Source organism: Thunnus thynnus, chromosome 16 (genome assembly GCF_963924715.1).
Source record: "Thunnus thynnus chromosome 16, fThuThy2.1, whole genome shotgun sequence".
Taxonomy (NCBI): Eukaryota; Metazoa; Chordata; class Actinopteri; order Scombriformes; family Scombridae; genus Thunnus; species Thunnus thynnus.
The window spans coordinates 12,540,511-12,559,887 of record NC_089532.1 but is presented as its reverse complement, the minus strand read 5'-3'; the positions used below and the strand labels follow the sequence as shown (position 1 = coordinate 12,559,887).

At 42.4% G+C, this 19,377-nt stretch overlaps 1 protein-coding gene across 4 annotated transcripts in view; it reads right to left on the bottom strand.

Annotated features, from left to right (window-relative positions):
• The window catches only part of fermt2 (FERM domain containing kindlin 2), a 42,878-nt gene extending 24,955 nt beyond the window's left edge, over positions 1-17,923 (bottom strand). For 2 of the 4 annotated variants that reach the window (XM_067614943.1, XM_067614946.1), the window contains exons 1-3: positions 17,689-17,923; positions 15,824-15,981; positions 2,212-2,445 (exon numbers count right to left, since the gene is read on the bottom strand). In XM_067614943.1, coding sequence (XP_067471044.1) covers positions 2,212-2,445; positions 15,824-15,980 — 391 coding nt within the window. In that variant the 5' untranslated portion in view covers position 15,981; positions 17,689-17,923. The remainder of the gene's footprint in view (positions 1-2,211; positions 2,446-15,823; positions 15,982-17,688) is intronic. The other 2 variants (XM_067614944.1, XM_067614947.1) reach the window with 1 other exon arrangement.
• Between the last annotated feature and the right edge of the window lie 1,454 nt (positions 17,924-19,377).

The window sequence follows — 19,377 nt, the reverse complement described above, 5'->3', positions numbered from 1 at the left end:
AAATTCCTGCTGCCTTCCCTTCACTATCAAGTACAGTGCAGCACAGGATGTAAGAGCTGCCAAATGTAATCAGAGGTCAAAACAGGAGTGGAACTGAGTGATTTCATGTATTACAGTACGCTGATCTTTTGCTGAGTCTTCTTTGTTCCCAGCCTGCCCAGATGGACTGTGTCTGTGTCAGGACGTGGGGACTGTACACAGCTGCCATGGACATGGGAGAAGCACAGCGGTGATAATTGGTTTTATACGTTTAACTTGGAGTGTTATGTTGATTTTCTATGCTTTGCCCCTGAATGGGACTCTCACCGTCGAGAGTTTGAGTCGTGCTAAAAAGACTCAAAAGCAGACGAAATAAAAAAAGTTTGAGGTAAAGACATGGTTTGTTTATATAACAGAATAATAGAATCATGACAGCATACTATCATTATAAAACTGTTGAGTGTGATGCAAAAAATAAAATACGGAGTGGGCGGAGATAAAAACAGTAAAATACTACACTGCAGAAATGAACTTGGTTTGAAACAGGAAATGGCTTCTGTGTGACCAACTGAGTGGACACACCAGACCAAAAAAAAAAACCCTTCAAATAGATTATTATGAGAAAAGAAAACTGGAGCCAATGATAGGTCGCTCATAAGTGAAAGAAAAAATCCCCACACTCTTTCTCTCTCTGTATCGTCCAGTATGTCTGCCCCTCCCTTTCTGCTGTCTGGAGCGAAGGCCAGTTGGACAGGCCTTGTCCCTTCCTGTCCCCTCTGATTCTCTGTGCTGTGCAGCTCACAGGCAGTCAGCAGAAAATATGCACAGGAAATTGTAAAACTCAGAGCTGCCCAGATAACAAAAAATTTAAATGCTTCCAGGCCAGACCAGCTGTAAGTCAGCTGTCATACCCTAAGTTACAGTTAAGAACATTCCCATCATTCGTTCGTTGTTAAGTTCTGCTTTTTGCGAGCAATAATGCACGTTGATGTAAATTCAACAGTAGAAGCCTGTCACTGTGAAGGGCCCTCTACAGCCACCGTACAACATCTTGCAACATCCTGGCATGCGCCAAGTCAGCCAAAAGCAATTTGTCCTGAATTTCTGCAGGCGAAAATAGATTTATTACAGAAGCAGCAGACACATTCCTAACCAGGCCGGGCCCAGAGAAAGGCTACAGTCCTGTTTCTCCCCTATTACCATACCACTGCTTTCAAAAACAACCTCTTTGTATATTTACACTCAATAAAATATGACATTTGTTTGTTTCATTTCACAGAACTGCTCTACAGACCCTTTGACCATTTAAAAAAAAAAAAAAAAAAAAAAAAGCTCCACTCCTGTTGAATTAAAAACAAGACTACCTGTAGAGGCCAATAAAAACAGGAAAGCTGCCACTAGAACCCCTGATCCTGCCTGCTCAACACAGCCCAGTGACACAACAGGTGTGTTATGACCCTGCCTGATGGGAGGTTTTAAATGGTTGGGGGTTCAGCAACCCTGTAAACTCTACTGGAGACAGTGACTAGAGACAGGAGCAAGGGGCGAAGTCTGAGCCTAGGAAAAGTGGGCGTTAGCAGGTTAGAGGTCACTGGGGTCCAGCGTGTGACCTCTGACCCATCGGGACAGTGTGGTGTCAGTGATGGAAGATATCGACAGTGTGTGTTTGTGTGTGTGACCCTTGGGCATTACTTACACCATTGGGGATTGTCAGATTTGGACCTGAAAGAGGTGGCTGGTAAGCAAGCCAGTGAGCAAGTATGAGTTATTTATGTGTACATGAATTTGTACTTTGGTGTGTGCCCGTGTTTTAAGACTGAGACAGATTGATAATCTCTGTTTACTAAACATTACTATGAGACTGATGGAGCCTTGGATCCAAGGACATGACTCTAGAGCTAACAGTGGACTGACTACCAGTCCGGGGACATGACTCTGGCATGCAGAGCTCAGAGCATGTTTGATAAACACAACAAATTGCCAAGGGTAAAAACAAAGTGGAGGGAAGGACATGATTAGCTGAATTTGATGTAGAACATTTCCCGAACCTCTCCAAAAATAATATTATAGTAGAAGCTTTTGGTTGAGCAGAGTGGGCACAGAGTTTAATTCCCATAACTTTTTACCAATCAGTCACACAATCTTGCATTTGCTTCATAACCATTTCCCACATCTCAACTGAAAAAAAAATACTGCTGTCCAGTAAATGAACCCCCCTTCGTTTCCACTTACTGAAAGTCTTGCAGATGTCGGAGACCGCCTTAAAGACGCGGTCGGAGAAGTTGACCTTGACCTTCATGTGCTTCATGTTGGGCAGCTGGAGGCGCAGGAGCTTGTGCTGCGGTGTGAAGAGCAGCCTGGCGTCTGCTTGGATGCCGTACTTGTCCAGCGTCCAGTGGGTTTTCAACAGCCATGTCTTCTTCTTCTCCCACCACAGAGCGTGGTCTGACCAGTCCTTCTTCACATCTGAAGAAAGGGGGAAAAAAAAGAGCGGAGTGGGTGAGTTTAATTGTAAATGATGTGGAAAGGACTGAGCAGTTGTATTTCTTTTTTTACTACATACATTGCTTTTCTCTGAGGGGATATCTATAACTTGCCACTTTTATTTATTGACAGCAAGGTGGGAAAGTGTAAGTAGAGCGCTCAGTCTGTATCTTTCACACTGTACTGACCTGAGCTAACCAAATATGTCCCTCCAGGGCAGAGGATCACATTTGAGGTGAAAGGGGGGGTCCAGAAAAGGTTTGCAGAGGGGCGGTGAAGTCAAAGTGAGAAGGAGGAGAGCACCGAGTGTGTGAAAGACATGGCTGTTTGTGTGACACTGTGGGGATATCGGGTTCATACCTCCCTCTTTGTTGCAAAGACACACTATGATCCCTCTAAAGCAGAGACAAGCCACCCAAAACCCCACATAGCTTCCAGGCTTTTGCTCCGCAGGGACTCAACACAATGGGGACGGACCCGTGGTCTCATGATGTGTTTGTCTGACTTCAAGGGGAAGGTGAAACCTGAAGGGATTTTTGAGGGAACTCAAAGCAGCTGTTTTGCAGATCACCTTGCTCTGGTTTCTATACAAGCAGTGCTGTGATGGGCTGAAGTTGTGTTTGAGACACCGGTTACTTCAAAGCCTAAAAGGTGAAAGTGAAAAATGTCCCCATTATCACAAGAGAGAGTGAGAGTTGCTTTACATCCATGTCATCTATTTATCTCCTTAATGGCATACATTCACAAAACAGCTATGGGTGTTAAGCTGTAGGTCAAATTTGTTTGATTGGTTGTTTTGGTTTCAGTTACTGTGTGTTCATGTGTAACATATAATTTCCTTGTTAGCTGAGTATAATAGATGGAGTGAATGGGCCTATTCGTTTTTAGCCTATTACATTTTCAGATGTCCCCCCCGAGTGGTGATGTCATTACTCCGGCATTAGTCCAGGAAGGCGCTTCCCAGAGCGGTGTCTCATTTCCTCCTCCCACATACCGCTTCATCGGCTCTCCAGCCTATGAGCCTCTGTCTCACTCTGGATCTCTATCTCTTCTCACTGAGTCACTGTCCAGTCACAGAGGTCGCTTTGCCCAGTCATCCTTTAAGCAAAGCATCCGATCTAAACTGTTTTACCTTATAAACTGCTGAGTCAGCAAGTGTGTTAAAAAAATATCCAAAATATCATCTATTGTCATGGCCAGATGTTAGATAATGATAAATGAAGAAATGATATCTCAATTGGGCTTAAAGTCCCTCTCTTGCCAAAAATGTGTTTTTCTTATTGTGACCCGACTGTGATGTCAGAGCTTCACTGTGCAGAATGATGTATGTGCAGAGTTTGACACTAGAAAGCTGTTTTCAAATTTATCTGCCAAAGGAGGACAGTTTTTCTGTGCTCACAGAAAATTTAAGTTTAAGGCACGACTCTACGAGCATTATTTATGATATCAGAAACTAGTTTGGAAGCCAATCCTGGTCCAGTATGTAACTTACACAAGCGTGATGTGGAAACTCGAAGCCTCCAGTGCACATACACTAAGAATGGACTTGCAGTGAAGAAGGAGACATGTGTCCAGCAGTTAAACTTTTTAAATAAATTATACTTGCATATTCATAGATTTTGGAATTTCTAATGAGAATAAATGAGTATGTAATTCTGAGAATTTTTCACTAGTTCACTAAACTTTTTTGTGGACAAACCATATCAGACACAAATTATTATTCAAAACAGTATTTTCATACATCTTAAAACATGTGATCTTTAAATTTGGTCACATCAAGCGTGTTAACTACCTTTATACTTTACAGCAGCTCTGTGAGGCTGTATTTAGCCACAGCAGTACTTTGAGCTAAATTCTTATTCTCACAAAAACATTGCCAACAGCCTGATGTTTAGCAGGAATAATGTTTACCATGTTCACCGTCTTAGTTAAGCATGTTAGCTTGCTAACATGTGCTAATTAGCTCTAAACACAAAGTATAGCTGAGGCTGATGGGAATGTCATTTGTTTTGCAGACATTTGGTCATATATCAAAGTACTGAACAAATTAAAAAAAAATGGACCTGATGATGGCGCTAGATGAAGTGACTGGACTGACCGACTGACCCATCCCTAGAGCCACATCGCTAATGTGGCTAAAAATAAACTAAAGTAAGTTGAAGGTCTAAAAATCACTGTATTTGGTGCAAATTAATGCTGAACATCCCTGAGATGAGTCAAGAGCTGCATTATGACCCTCATGAAGTAAAAACATCTACTTTATACTCAAGGCTGATAGTACATTATGCACAATGCACCATGGACTTTCTACATTTAATTTGCATATTAATAGTAATATCTTGCCTTAAAGTTTAAAATTTTATTTTTATCCTACTCATATTTTTATTTTGTACAGTATAGTACTAGTAACATACCACATACACAGCTTCTGATGGACACACTAGAAACCCCTTTAGGCCATTATTAATTACATTCACTTCTGACACATGGCAACACCACACAGAGTTGACATCAACATGGCGGTTCTGTTTTTTTTATTTTATTTTATTTTATCATAATCCAACACTGAGTGGTGCTCATTGCTTCTGTTCACTCTGAAAGAATCATACGGTAACAATGTTACAGACGGGAATGATCTTGAATGTTACCGTATGTCGATCTCCATCTGTCAATCAAACAGCTTGGTGCCATGGTAACCTAAACCTCAAGTGGCCTTCTGTTTCCATGTGCTGCTATAGTTCTCCCTGACCTTAACTTCACATAGGGGCACCCATATGCGTTGTTGACACTCTCCTGCTGATTCCATCTAAAAGCTGAATGAAAAGGATTAGCCGCTGAGCATGTGAAACAACAGATTGGCTCCTTAGAATCAGGAAACAAGACTGCTGTGATTACGAGTAAAGCGAGGAAGAGATTATACTGGTAGGTTGAGGAAGAGAGTTAAAGAAAAGAAACGGCCACCAGCATCTCATTTGCAGATGTCATTGTGAAGGCCTACGACTGTGTGAATTGAACTGGGGAGGGGTTGTTTGTCAAGCTGTTGGGGTTTTGTTTACTCCGGAGGCAAACACTTGGTACTAGAGTGAAAACATTCCAAGCTTTCTTTCGGTGTGCGTTACTCTACCAGCATGGGGTCTAGCTGTCATCGCTCCATTCTGGTGCCTCAGCTGTGCAGAGCACAACTTCATTGCAGCCATCACAGAAAATGTTCACTTAAGTGTACTAGAGCTATTAAAGGCTGAAATAATGAGAGGCAGTAAGGAGGGGAAAATTGAAAATAGACCTGAATGTATTTTCATAACTCTGCTGACAGTTTTTCCTCTTACAACCTTGTAATTTCTGGTGTCTGGGAGCAATGCAGAACAGCTAGCATTAACATTTGGCACTCGGGTCTTCACCACAGACGATGTTCTATAGAAACGTCCTCATACTCAGCATGCATGACCACCGTGCAGTCTGTGGCAAGGCATGAATGCACGTCTTGGCTGGTCTCAGTTACCCTCAACGCGTTCCCAACGGCCCCTGTTCCACTCTTTCTCTATATGTCTACACCCACCACCGAAACCTAACTGGACATAGTGTTTCCGTCCGCTTGCTTGTGTCGTTACGCGGTGGTTCGATGTGTTGTGATTGGATGATGGTGGCCTGGGTAGGCGTTCATTGGGTTCTTTTCAGCAACAAGGTGGTAACTCAATCCATTGAGAGGGAGGGAGAGAGGGCCAATGGCATCTCCCAGCTAAAAATACAGCCTGCCAAGCCTGACGTAATGCAGCAGCCAGAGGAGCGGGGGCCTAAGTAATTGGGTGCATTAAATGTGGACCCACGGCCCCTCAATGGAGTGGTTGGTGTGTGTGTGTGTGTGTGTGTGTACGCACGAGGAAGGCTTGAAAGACAAGGGGAGGGGAAACAGAATGGGAAAACCATGTTTTATGACCTTTGCAGGACGTGAAAGATGATACAAAGATTGAATATGTGTGTGTGTGTGTGTGTGTGTGTGTGTGTGTGTGTGTGGGTTTGGGGATCTGTAGAGGAGAGGGTGTTCTTATCCATCCATTAACTACATTAGCTCGGCGTGTTTGTGCATGTGTGCGCTTTAACAAGCCAAATTAATCCATAAATTCTGTCAAACCAAGCTCTTTTCATTCGCCACCATCACTGCCGCAGCTCTCAACCCAAGACCGCTTCCTCTGCTTTGTACACCAGATACCACAACGAGAAATACTGCTTTAAGAAGACACAGATTAATAGTGCAATATTCTAAGAAGCATTTAAGAGAAAGAACAAACAGCAAACAGTAAGAATGTACTTGAAGTGGTGCATTGTGAGCACAGAAACGCCCAGTTTGAAGGGCTTTCCTTGGGATAATAGAGAAAACTAAAGTAAACTCAAGTGTCCCTCCTTTCTTGGCTCCATCTTCCTCTCCTCTACTCCTCTTTACTCCCTCCATCCCTCCCCGCCTACTCTAGGTATCTGTGGTGTTTACATTAAAGGGCAGCTATGTTTATGGAGGCCTGTCTGTGAGGGGGAGGGGACAGATGAGAGGATGAGAAAAAAGGGAATGAGAGAAAGGGCACAAAAAGGAGAGATGAGGAGGATGAGCAGAGGACAGGGGGGAAAGGGCTTACTGGGGAGTGAGCAAGTGTAAGGAGGAGGGAAGTCGAAATTAAAGTCTACAAGCAAAAAAAAAAAAACTTAACATATAAATAGAATTTCCAATTTCATCTCCTCTGTAAAAAGAAACCACCTCTACGCCTGGGACAAAAAACACAAAGTAGATTATTTCAGCAGCCAGCTGTTGCTCACTTTGAGTCATGAGTGGATTTTCTCATCATTCAAAATGCTAATAACACATGCTGAATGAGAAAACCATTTCAAATCTGCTACGTGAACACCCTGCAGTCATGCATAGATGTGACACTGAGCTTTTAGGCTGGAAGGAAAGAAAAAAAAAAGCCCTGCTGTTCCATGTGCACTCAATGATTCATATCTACTTTTTATTAGGCTTCCACCAGTAATGCTGTGATCGTCAGCTGATGCCTGAAGCGAAATCCGGGCTCATCTCTAGCACCGTTGATGGAGATGATTTAAGAGATGACATACTTACAGGTCAGGACTTTTTCACTGTCTTTGCACATTCTTAATAATGTTTTTAATTAGCTGTCAGTGATAACCGCGGTCACGAAACGCACGGCTTTGTCGTTTTCAAGCCATCAGCTGATAAAACCATTACAGGCGGGTGAGGCGGGTCCTGCCGTTTCCTTGGTGACTCCTGGCTGACACCGCGGGGGCAGCACAGCAAGACGACAACTTGTTTTCATACACAACAAAAGACGCAGATATGCAGGACTGTCAGTCTTATTCTCGCTCTCTCTTTCCCTCTCTCGAACACACGCACGGTTTATCCCCTTCTACGACGTGAAAGCTCTTCTCTTTCTAAATATATTCCACGTCTGAAGCGGGGTGAAGGTCGGTATTGACAAGCAAAAAATACAGGAAGCAACTGCTCTGTGCCGTCCTTAAATTAGATCTACTGTACATGGCCTTTAAGCACTCACTAGCTCGTGCAGTCATGCTAGATAGTATCAACATCAGATACCTAACATGTATACAACAGGTTTGTTAGAGACAGCTGATGACAATATCTGTATGGCAGACATGAGATAAAGAGGGGATTACAGAGGAAGATTGAAGTGATACAGTGTATGTAACAGCAACTGGGCTTGTGCTAAAGACACTGCATACAGCACCGAGTAGTCATCATCGCGTTACGTTGGCTGCAGAACTGGTATCTAAACTGGTTTTTTAGACAGATAGTAAGCTCAATCCAAGATAACCTTTTTGCAAACGACTCGTGTCATACTTGCCATGCACATGTTCCATCTGTGACATCAGTGAAGATGAAATCTTTTGACTAATGTGCTGATCTATCCCGGCTATGTCCCCGAGGTGTTCGCCAACCAATACCATTAAAACTCAAGTGCTCACCATTGACAGCCTGAGTTGAACGAGGTTAGCTGAGCTTATTTCGGTCGTTTATTACACGAAAGCTACTCTTCCTGCCAATAGTCAATAAAAACACCAAACAGACCATTTATCACAGGCATTAAATATGCAAAACACAGCACTTTTTAGACCCAGATTCTGCCTGAAACCTTTCAAGCTGTCAAACCTTACCTGACAAAGCATTTAGACAAAAGGGACACTTACAATAATGCTGCTATTTTAGGCAACAGACACAAGACGCATACGTTGGTCGAGGTTGTGCCCTGTGTCAGTGATACACAGAGGTGAAAGATCTTATAAGGTCACTGCTGGCCCTAAAGGAGTCAGGGGACATTGCAATAGGTATTGATTCTATTGAATGTACTGCCACTATTACTTCCCCACATACTCACACCCCTGTCTAAATCTTTTAAATTTTCAGAGAGTAGGGTGCTGTCTGATTACACACAGAAACCCCCCCCCCACCCCCCCCCCAAGACATGCATCACATCACATCTTAGCTCACCTGAGAGCTCCAGAGGATAGGAAAACAGAACTAAGGTAGACAAGAGGAGGGTTGTGTCAATATGGAGGCGTACTGTGCAGGTGAGGTGAAGCAGGCTCTCAGTGAAAGGCAATAAGCACATTTCCTTTGAGTGAAGCGAATCTGAAAATCTTAAAAGAAGGAGCATCCAGCCTGTTAGACTAAGAAGAGAGTGCAACAGTGCTGGCTTTGATGCATTAGGAGAGGCCAGAGGGCTATTAGAGGAAACCTCCTTAGAGACAGATAGTTTGTATCCATTTGTGTCATATTCCAAACACAGCAAAACAGTGGTGGTGCTCCCCCTCCGCCCCGACACAGCTTTATACAATTAAGCGTTCAGGGACCCGGTGGAATAATGACATTACAAAGAAACTCAGGGACTAAGATCAATGGAGCAGATAGACAATATTCATCGGTCCTTGTATCCATCTATGTATCCTGCCAGAAGGCACCCTTGGGGCTCCGATAAGCCATCCCACTGATGTCTTTGTGAACTGGACAACAGGAAGCGTCGATGCTCTTCAGCTTCTAGTTGCATCTCTCTGGAAAACCAGAAGAGAAACTACGCAATAAAGTGAGATTTCTAAATATTTGTGGCTGCTATGCAGGCCTGCAACAAAGCCAAATGATTAGTCAATAAATCAACTAGACTGATACTAGATTAATCCATTTCAAGTACTAAAAAATTCCTGGCTGCTTGTGTAAGGATTTGCTGCTTTTATTTGACACTAAACTGCATATTTTGAGTTTTGCTTGACTGTTCAGACCAAATAAGCGTTCACGACATCCCTTCAGACTTTGATGACTTGTGATAGCCATTTTCATTATTTTTAGACATTTTGAAACAAGTACACCGGTTGTGGAGCAAATAAGAAAATTAAATGAGTGTCAGGGCTGTAATTGAAATAATTTCCACAATTTATACTCATACTCAATGTCACATAAATTGCCGTAACAAAGCGCTGTTGTGAAAACAAACCCCTCTCCAGTTGCTCTGTGAAAGGGAGTGCACAGAGACAGGTTGTGAGGCGGAGACAGCTTGAAATTAATGAAATGTGGGCTGAAGACCTAAACAATAAACTCCAGATCAGTTTACCCCCATTGACACACAGGTGTGTGGTGTTACATTATGAGGTGTTCTAACATTTCCTTCCACTGGATCCACTGCGCTGCCACTACAGGAAGGTGAAAGGGACAAAAAACAACAGGCTCCGATTCCCAGAGGAGCCGTGGAAGTTTGCTCCACTGCATGTTTGAGATGCCACACATAACTAATTAAATCTTCCTTAACAAGCACAGGGGTTCTTCCATGAAGTTTAATTCAATTAGAACAAAAAAGTTTCCTTCTTTTACACCTTTTCCTTTAAATTGGTGTCATGTCAATACAAAATTTAAAAAAAACTGGGCTAACCCAATGGTATGTTATGGTATGGCATGGTATGGTATGGTATCACATGCTTCATTCTGGCTAACTTTTCATTCAGCTGCATTGCCAATCAGAATATTGAAAGGAAGAACTAAAAAAATAGACCCAGAAGAGATCTATTTGTGTGGGCTGAACAATAAAATCTAGATATGGGGAAACACTGATTAGGAATGTAAATATATAGGCCAAGGGTCGACGTGTGACCATATGAGGGAGTCTGAGTAAAGAACAGAGCACAATCACTGACTGCAGCATCTTGCAAGCGAAACAGGAAAGCTCTGGCCTGGGCAGGACCGCTACTTAGGCTAACTACTTCCTGTCAGAGAGATTAGAGAGCAGAATGATCACACAAGCTGCCAGGCCATTTCTCACTTCGTGATGCCAGGCATTTAAGACGGCTTCATAGTCACAATCAATGAATCGCATTACACACAGTGATACACCTAAACTGTATGTCATGAGAGAATGATACACGGCGTAGGAATGTGCTCCTGATGTAGAATATTGAACGTAAAGCTCTCACATCACCAGGAAAGATATCACTATCTCGGCTCTTGATCTCACTCTCTGCAGGGAATGAATACCCATCTTTTCCCTCAGCCCAACACAGTCATATCCTTAAAAAAAAATGCCATAAACACAGAGGACAGGAAGGCGGGAAGGCAAGGAAGGCAGAAGGGAGAAGGCGCATAAAAAAAGCCCAGAGGAAGTTCAGCATCCTGTGTTAAATCACGTCAGTTTCCTTATGAAACCCGCGATCCATTGTCAAACCGAAGCCATCTACCTCTGTTACCATAACCTCCAGCAGGCACCATGAGTGAGCCTTCTTGGCATCGCTCAAAAAGCTCACACATTGTCTTAAAAAACAAAGTTGCTCACAGGAAACATTGAAGTCACATGTAAGACAATGCCAACTGAACGATATGAAAGCGTTTTCAGATCTGTGTTTAGTCCAGTTGGTTCAGACTTTCTCTGTTGGCTTCTATTGATGCATTTTGTGTCTATAATCTATTTTGTAACCATACGTTTGAAACAATGGCTGGTGTTTGCTTCCTGGTGTTTTGCTCAATGTGCCTCTTAATAGAGCTGTAAAAAAGTAAAAATAAAAGTTCAGTGTCACTACAAATAAATCATTCGCTCAGACACAATTGAAATGAATGTGAGATGATGACATTCTCTGGATCAACTGCGATGTGAATATGTAGGTCATCGCAAATACAAAACACACATTTTCTCTGACATGCAGGGAAAGTTCTGTGTGGCTGGCCGGTGGTGCGAGCAGCCAAAAGAAACTGCAGGCCCCTCACTGGAAACAACCGCATGAACTATCAGACTCACACTAGACCAATTAGTTTGCTTGAGTTCTATTTATGGAACACCAAATAGCCTGCGTACATGAACCTGGGTCAGAAACCATAATGGATTTCTGCTATTAAGACCGTGAACAATCTGTCCTTTCGTGTTTCCTATTGATTACTAGACTTTGCTACGTGGCTGGAAAGTGTCAATTATATACACATGGCTGCCAAAACTTTAAAAAAAGTGAGTCAAAATAATAATAGTTTCCACTGAATGTATTTTTATTTAACAAGGGAATGAGAAAGATGGCTGAAAACGGAGAGAAAGACGGAGAAATGAAAAGAGGCAGGGTTGACAAAAAAGAGGGGGAGGTGGATAAAGGAGGCAGCAGAGAATCCAGCAATGACGGCAGCGACCAGAGAACAACATGCCAAACCCTGGAAGTCATTTCCTGCTTCATCGAAGACTTTTATGGAATTCTAGCAGCGTGGCTAACGTCACAACGAGACGGAGAGACAGAGAGAGAGAAGGCTCACATCTCCCTCCCCTCTATGACTCCTCTCTCTTCCCCTCCCATTTTCTTCTCCGTCCAGTCCCTCTACCCTCAGCTGTCTTGTTGAGGCTAAGCAGAGCCAATACAACCAGGGCACCTCCACTAGTGTAAGTGCTACAACATTGGCACACAGAATGTGCTTCTTCGGTGGTTTGCACAATTAGCTAAAATTTGTTATTCTTATCCATAGACTTGATAGTCTTGATAGTCTGAGGCCTTGACATACAGTATAGTCCAGGGGCATGGAGAATACCATTAACAAAAAAAACTGGTCTTTTCTTCCACTTTTAGCGCATGCAAAGTAGCAATGTATTGATAGCACAAGTACTTACTGTAAGCCACAGTTTTCAGATTGTAAAAGCTATGTAATTTGGAAACAATCCCTTCAAATCCAATAAAACTCCCGCCGGCTAATGTTGTTTGTGCAATACTTGTTTTCCCCTTCTAAATGGCACGAAATTAGCTTTTAGAGATGCAGGCGGCACTTTTGGAAAACATCAACAAAGTCAGACAAGGCACCAATGATGGAGAGCGATGGAAGGATGAAAGGATTAGGAGAGCGGGGGAACCAGAGGGTGGTCAATCAGCCCGGCTTTAAATACGGTTCTCCTGAAGGGTTGCAGGGGAAATGGAAGCGGAGTTCTCCGCTGTGATCAATAGCTAAGTGCCTTCCTGGCATTTGTCTATTTAATCCATTATCGAAGGCCATCTGAGCCTGCGATGTGGGCGGTAGACCCGCAGCTCACAAGAAGATTTGAATGATGGAAGCAGGATACATGTGGAAAAAACACACACACACAACCATGCTCATATGGTCAACCATGAAACACAAGCACAGGTACTACTAATGAGAACACTGTCCATCATACAGGAGACAGCTGATGTCAGCACATATACATACGGTTTGTTTGGTTTATCCACAGTAAAAAAACAGCATACAGCAACAAAAGTTCATGTTTTAAAAGAAAAAAAAAAAAGAGCACCGTCAGGCTTGTGGAAAGCAATTACTGAATCACAAGAGGTCCTTCATTTGGAGTGGAGGCTGAGAGAAAGAAAGGGGGGTAGAGGGGGGGGTCTGACAGAGACTTGTCATTGCACCAGGATGTCCTTTCAATGTGAGACAGACAGACTGTCTGCCAAAACTCTGTGGTATCTACGTGTCCCTTCTCACAGCGTTGCCTATGTGTGCATGTACATTTGCACATCAACAGTCTCTGTGTATAACCACCACATCCAAATGAGAGGTGTTCAGTGAGGACTGCGCAGCACTGTCAACAGTGAAATCTGGGAGGTACTGACGTAGGTTACTGACAACAGAAAGACCTGCAGATTTTTCCCACAGAGGGGTTACTCACATGAAAACAGCTTCCCTACCATTTCCTTTAACCTCAAGTAACTCAGTAACTCACACATAGAACTTACAAAAACATAAGTTTGGTCTTGTTTTTCCATGATGGACCAGGTGAATTAGTTGTCATTTCTTTTCACCAATTTCAATCAAGAGCTTGTTCTAAATTGTCAATAATAACAATCTTAAGTAAATATGTATTTTCTGGGCTACTGAAAACATAATCTTCACTTTCTGTTCCAAGCACACAATAATGTGCGTGACAAGAACAGTGTGCAGTCTCCTGCAATGTTAGGTCAAGTGGAAAAGTCTTGTTGTGGATGGGTTAATGATTACAATTAATGCAAAACGACCTGTTGACGGAGGTCAGAAGGGAGACGGCACTGAAATGAAATATCCCAAGTGCACTCTGTTAAACAGGTCGAGAGACACGTTTACACACAACCCTTCACAGTGGAGTTTAATGTCACTGCAAAAGTTCTGCCTCAGTCTAGTACTTTTACTACAGTATGCTAATTTGACGGCCATAATGGTAGTAGTAGTATGATAACGAGGAAGGGATTTCAATATGGCTAAGAATAGTAACTCAAGGCTGGAATTACAGTACTTTTTTGATAAACAAGCATGCACACCCATGTCCTGTTATTTTTCTTCAGCACACCAACAGCCAACAACCAATCATGGTCAACAAATCAAAATCATTGTCAAATGTGGATGTGAAAACCCCACGCCACCAGACTCCAGAGCAGATAAAAAAGGGCAATTCATCAGAAAAAAGCTACATCCTTAAGAAAAGCAAACTCCCATCCTCACATCACACCCATAATACTATTTGATATATCTGGTGCAATCTTTAAACACATGTGGCGAATTTTACTTTCTATAGAAAAAAAAAAAACTATTACAAAAGCACCATGCTGTTGTCCTTAATGTATTACAGTCCTATGACACAAAGAGGAACCACTGAAAGAAAGCCTTCCCCCACTCTACACCTTAGAGAAGGTGTTACATTAAGAAAAGTCATACCCTTCAACCAGACCTTAACAAAAAGCGTCAACACAACTCAAACACTGGATAAGGCCAGGCCATGAGGGGGGTCGGGGTGGGAGGACCGATGAATTAATGTCGTCCCACACGCGGCTGCAACACTGCACTCGCCCAGCGTAGATGCTGCACAGCTCAGACGACCACAGAGAACAAAGACCTCAATTATGTGGTGCTCAAACAGGAGAGCTAAAAACGGGACCATGGGCAGGGAATAAAACCTTGGAGCGCTGCAGGAATGTAGAGCTTTCAAGCACCATCGACACACACAACACACTGTCACTCCCAAATCTCACTGCCACCACCGCTGACCTTTCTCCAGCCTCCATGAAACAGGGCAGTGTTCAAGTGGCTGGAACAGAGGACTCTTATGCTTACTTGCACCCAGACTTGTCAAGTGCAAAACTGCAGTTACAGAACAGTGCATGATCTAGTAGGGGGAGGGGGGGGGGACTTGTGTATGGTTTCTTTATACCTTGGGTTACTGACCCATATACGCTGCAGGGTAAGAAAGAGGAATCTAAACCTCTGCAAGTCCACAGACCTGCCAGAAGAGCTTAACCTGGTTCCAAACAACAAAGACGGTTCACTTTCCGTACTCATTAAATAGTCTGTACACTAGGTTCCCTTTTTACCCACAGAAAATAGTGTTGCTTCACTTGTCCTTAAACAAACTAACGACTCCAGATTTCCTCTCAGAAAGCATACTCTAGAGTTCCAAGTTGAATTATGTCTGCTCTTGAATTTGGCCTGTATTCAGAAACAGTTTGTACTTTTGCATCAAAGACTGGTGTTAACTCGGTGGAATTTCACTTCCCAGAATGGAAACTATTTCGAGAAAAGAGGTATTTATTGCCTAACAAATATGAACAGATAACACAAGTCAGCCATTGACACACACGGAAATTCTGCTATGGCAGGATGGTAAAGAGTCAAGAGAAAGGGTTTTCATTGCTTTTACCAGATCCATATCCAGTCTGTTACAAATGGAATGCATCCTAAATCTGCGGACTCATGATCTGCATTGGTATGCTGTTTTATTTTGCGTCCAAATTAGTCTATTAAGACTCTGCTCAAGCCTGTTTATCGCACTTGAGATGAGCCGCTTTCAAAAGCCACCATGAATTGCTACGACTGCAGCATGACAGCAGCGTGCACACATACCTAGTTTCTCCACGAGTTTGAGCATGACTCCGCCTATGTGGATTTCCCCAGTGACCCTCAGCGACACGTCCCTGTGGAGGTCGGTAACATGCATCTTCAGTTCCCACGTCCCGTCGGCGTAGCAGCCATCGGGCATCCGGATCCCATCCAGCGCCATCCTGTCAAACAGAGCCACAGTTGAACTTCTGTCAAACTGGGGTGAAAAGAAACCTTTTGACCCTTTGGAGCCTCTCCTGTTTCTCATTGATTTGCAGTTCGGATTTTACATTCAAACTGAGATTAGTTAAAAAAAAATGATTAAACTACCCAACTTTATAATAAGGAATCAGAGTGAGCATCTCGCTTTTATAATAAAGTATCAATACTTTAAACACAATGAAAGTGTTGATGGATGATAAACTGTGAGACAATTCAAACTTGTCTACCATCAAGATATTTTGCCATACCATTTACAGTAAACAGTGGCAGTCCAGCAATTTCACACATCAAATTCAATTTACTAGTCATGGTTGGTACTACTCAGCTTGTGAAACTGTTGTTTCAAGTCTTCTGTTGCTCTGGAGGAGCTTTCCAAAGTCTGAATAGAGTAAATGGTGTCATAATGGTGCCATCACAGTTATCTCAGCTTCGACTTGGAGACAGAAAGCCTGCGTTACACACTGGAGGTGCGGAGCATGAATGGTACACCCACATTTACTAGACACTGAGGGTTAAACAAAAAAATGCTATTGGGTGGGATTATGGGAAATGTAGGATCCGATGCTTTTGAATTCTTTTTCAAATTTGTCTCCTGCAAGTCCCCCAACTTTATGGAAGTACAAAACTAAATCTCTGGAGTGGCCCTTTAATAGAAGATACTGGGTGTTTAGGACACTGTAGGAAAGGTTGCGAATCCTTGAGGGCGACTATTTCACATTTAGTATGATTTTTGTATCAATGTGATGAGGTTTCTCAATATGTCACGTATTCTATACACTGGATTGTTATTATTATCTTATCCATAAACAGCTTCTCAATTGATTTTCCACTGATATATTCATGTAGCCTATCAAGAGCATGAGATAAAATCACATATGCCATGAAAGGATTTCCTTGATATCAGGGTTTATCCTTCATTGTAAGTATTTTATTACTAAATATATTTCCTTGCTGATAAAGTAAAGTAACCTAAAGATAGTAAAGTAGATATGCTTCTTCCAACACTGGAACACAGTTATGGCAGTACTACAGTGGTAACATTAGGTGACTTAGCTAAGCTAATGAACATTTGACCCTAAAGGAAACCTAAAGAAGGGATACAGGAGAATAAACCTATATGTCTACTGCTGTAGTGTTCCTTAGGGGGGATAAGACGCGCCCTGTTGTGTGAAGTCGCTGCCAAGAAGTTACATTACAGCCTATCTGTCATTCTTTGATCTGAGGATGTCCAGAAGAGAGTGGCCTGCAGATCAAAACAGCCGTCTAATCAATAAACACGGCAGAACAAAGACTAGGCCCGCGGCTACAAGTTCAACAAGGACCTTTGGCAGCAATTATCTCCGTAAATGTGTCGATTCACCTGTTAAATATAACGGTAAAGGCACTCTTACAAATAGGCGGAGGGGGTTAATTATGTAAGCAGAGCCCGTACAACAGCTCCCCGGCTGCATGCACACTCAGTCAGTCGGTCGTTACAGCAGTAACTTCACTGGAAAGTGTGTCTAAAAGCGAATAAACCCGCTAAAAATTGCGGGGAAAGTTGTTAAACAAAGGTTACATGTAGCAGAAGCGGTTTAGCCACAACAAAAAAGCTACAACGTTTTCATATTTCATAGCGGCGACAGAGCAAAGCTTTAAAGGACGAACATTTAAATCTGTATACTCACCTTCACAAAGACAAAAAACACACTAAAACAGTCGACTACACGGTACAGAACAAGTCCCCCCCTCCTTAGATCATGTATAAAGTTTTTTCTGATAACAAAAACAGAGAAAAATCCCCGAAAAACTCGCTGTAGAAGTGAAGTATCCCAAACAGTTTTCCTGCGAGCTTCGGCTTAATGGAGACCAGCAGTCCCTCTTTCTCCCTCCCTCTTTCCAGCAGCGGATAACGTCACTGCTCCAATCCTACTTTTCCTTTCATACTGGGAGCTTTTTCTGGTCGCCTACTGGTCCCCCCTGTCACCTCACACTCACACACACACACACGCACTCAAGGCTTTCACGGGGCATGTGTGTACGTGAATTGTGGGTTAAATCTCCCTTTTGACCTATTATGTCCATTTTGTAGAGATACATTAGTTGTTTTTATCATTATCAGATAAGTAAATTTGCTCTGATATTCAGCCTGAACACATTTAAAACTGTTTAGAATTGTCTGCCAATTTTTCCAACCTATGTAATTCAATAAAGATAAGAAAAAACAACCATGAGTTTTAGTGTCAGTAGTAAAAATGACTCACCAAAACATCATAAAAAATATAATACATGTCATACATGTAAATACAGACAGAGTGACGTAAACTTTTTAATGTCAAGGACCCCTAAACTGACACAAACGAGACCACCAACCCCCGTTTGATAAGATTTTGTCCCAGGGTCCCCCATCTGATAAGATTTTTGCTTCTAATTTTTTATTACAGAAAGGGCATGATACATGTATGATATATGATATGTTACTCATTGATGCAATTATAGTGAAAATATATTATATCCCTTTTTGCTGGGGACCACCTGGAACCCCCTCAAAGATCCCTGGGGGGTCCTGAGACCCTTTGAGAACCACTGTTATAAGTAATAGTAAATATGTTTCTTGTATTTTGTCAGACTGCAGTATTTAATAGTAGAAAATCCGACCATTTGTGGCAGGAATAGTGGACATGCAGTTAAGATCTCAAGCTGCCTTTTATGGCAATAGTGTTGAGGCTTGCAGCAGCAGCAGCAGCAGCATCCAGGGACCTCTGGGTCTTTAGCCCCAGGAGCAACAGCACACAATAACAAGACATTTAGTTTTAGTCACTATTACAATTTTAATGGTTGAAAGGGATCAACAAAATCCCCCCAGCTGTAAATAAGCTTTCCTGTTTTCAACTGAAAGACCCGGCAGAAGAATATGATGTGTAGAAAATAAGCCAGGGTGTACACAAATCCGCCTTCATTCCTCACACATCACGTATATCCGAGCAGCACCTTACTGTTATGTTGTAGCTGGTGTCTATGAACTGCTTAAGTGCTGTTGAGTGAATTAAACCACAGGTATACATAATATTTCATCACTTTATCTAATATCAAATCTTATTCTGCAGTGTAATAAGTGCATACAGCAGCAGACATGTGATAAAAAGTACAATATTTACCATTAATATAATGGAATACGAATATAACTTCTCAAAAAATGGAGATACCACAGTAAAGAACCAGTGTTTCCAATTGTACTTAAAGTCTCCCTCCACTCAAAAATGTGTTTTGCTCATTATTACTCAACTTGGACGTTTGAGCGTCACTGTGGAGAATGATGTATGAGCAGAGTTTGACACTAGAAGGCTGTTTTCACATTTATCTGCTAAAAAGTGGAA